The sequence below is a fragment of the Nematolebias whitei genome, chromosome 1 (genome assembly GCF_014905685.2).
Source record: "Nematolebias whitei isolate Nwh7 chromosome 1, NemWhi1, whole genome shotgun sequence".
Classification (NCBI taxonomy): domain Eukaryota; kingdom Metazoa; phylum Chordata; class Actinopteri; order Cyprinodontiformes; family Rivulidae; genus Nematolebias; species Nematolebias whitei.
The window spans coordinates 42,634,874-42,636,288 of NC_056498.1; the positions used below are offsets into that span (position 1 = coordinate 42,634,874).

At 51.8% G+C, this 1,415-nt stretch overlaps 1 protein-coding gene across 1 annotated transcript in view; it reads left to right on the plus strand.

The window, feature by feature from the left end:
* The window catches only part of LOC119418495 (zinc finger and BTB domain-containing protein 11), a 15,737-nt gene that overhangs the window by 901 nt on the left and 13,421 nt on the right, over nucleotides 1–1,415 (plus strand). The window contains exons 3-4 of the mRNA XM_037685824.1: nucleotides 477–633; nucleotides 759–877. Of these exons, the coding sequence (XP_037541752.1) occupies nucleotides 477–633; nucleotides 759–877 (276 nt within the window). The remainder of the gene's footprint in view (nucleotides 1–476; nucleotides 634–758; nucleotides 878–1,415) is intronic.

The following is a 1,415-nucleotide window of genomic DNA, read 5'->3' on the forward strand; positions in this document are numbered from 1 at the left end:
TCTCTGGTCCTGGTCCTCAGAGTCTCTGGTCCTGGTCCTCAGAGTCTTTGGTCCTGGTCCTCAGGTCCTGGTCCTCAGAGTCTCTGGTCCTGGTCCTCAGGTCCTGGTCCTCAGAGTCCCTCCGGTTCTGCCTCAGCTGTCCAAGTGTCTGGTTTTGTTCTCAGTGATGGAAGAACGGAGCATGAGACCCTCAGACTGATCGGAGCAGCTTCTGCAGTATTGTGTAGTCTGTGCCGTTCCATTGTGGTGAAGGTCATGACCTCTGGGACGTGGCCCGTTAAGGTTTGGTCAGCAGATCCTGTGGACGCAGCGGAGCCGGACCCGTTTTGTTTAAGCAGCAGTTTATCGTTGACGCGCTGCAGATGTTTCATTTTGTCTCGTGCGTTAATTGTTAATTTGACACTAAATGTTTGTTTTTGTCTTTAGTGTCTCGACGATTAAAACAAACCGTTTCTTTTTCTTCATCTGATGAACAGGAGCGTCCGTTTGTCCAGGTGAGGACAAGTCTGGACGCCAGGACTTCCTTTGGTACAACGATGATGAAGATGAAGAAGAGCAGCGTTCGGCTCAATCGACAACGAGCCTCAGAAAGACCCGAGAAGACCTGGACCCAGACTTTCAGATCCCATCAAGGTCCTACAGACCAGAACTCCCAGTCTGCATCACAGTCATCGTTTACTGACGTTAACTGGACATTTAACCTCGTTCATGATGAAGGATCCGTTCGGTACTGGTCCGTTTTGTTTCCTGTCCTGCAGGTCGGCTCGATCTGAGCAGAAGAGGCCCCGCAGACCTTCCATCAGTGACACCCAGGACCACCTGAACCTCAGAGTCCGGGTCCTGGAGGACTCCCAGACTGAGGTGCTCTCCAACATAGGTACGACTCTGTTGCTCCAGATGTTCGTGGTGTAGCTGTACGTTCTCTGTTGCTCCAGATGTTTGTGGTGTAGCTGTACGTTCTCTGTCGCTCCAGATGTTTGTGGTGTAGCTGTACGTGCTCCTCTGTCGCTCCAGATGTTCGTGGTGTAGCTGTACGTGCTCCTCTGTCGCTCCAGATGTTTTTTGGTGTAGCTGTACGTTCTCTGTCGCTCCAGATGTTTGTGGTGTAGCTGTACGTGCTCCTGTGTCGGTCCAGATGTTTTTGGTGTAGCTGTACATGCTCCTGTTTCGGTCCAGATGTTTTGGTGTAGCTGTACGTGCTCCTCTGTTGCTCCAGATGTTTTGTGGTGTAGCTGTACGTGCTCCTCTGTCGCTCCAGATGTTCGTGGTGTAGCTGTACGTGCTTCTCTGTCGCTCCAGATGTTTCGTGGTGTAGCTGTACGTGCTTCTCTGTCGCTCCAGATGTTCGTGGTGTAGCTGTACGTGCTCCTCTGTCGCTCCAGATGTTCGTGGTGTAGCTGTACGTGCTCCTCTGT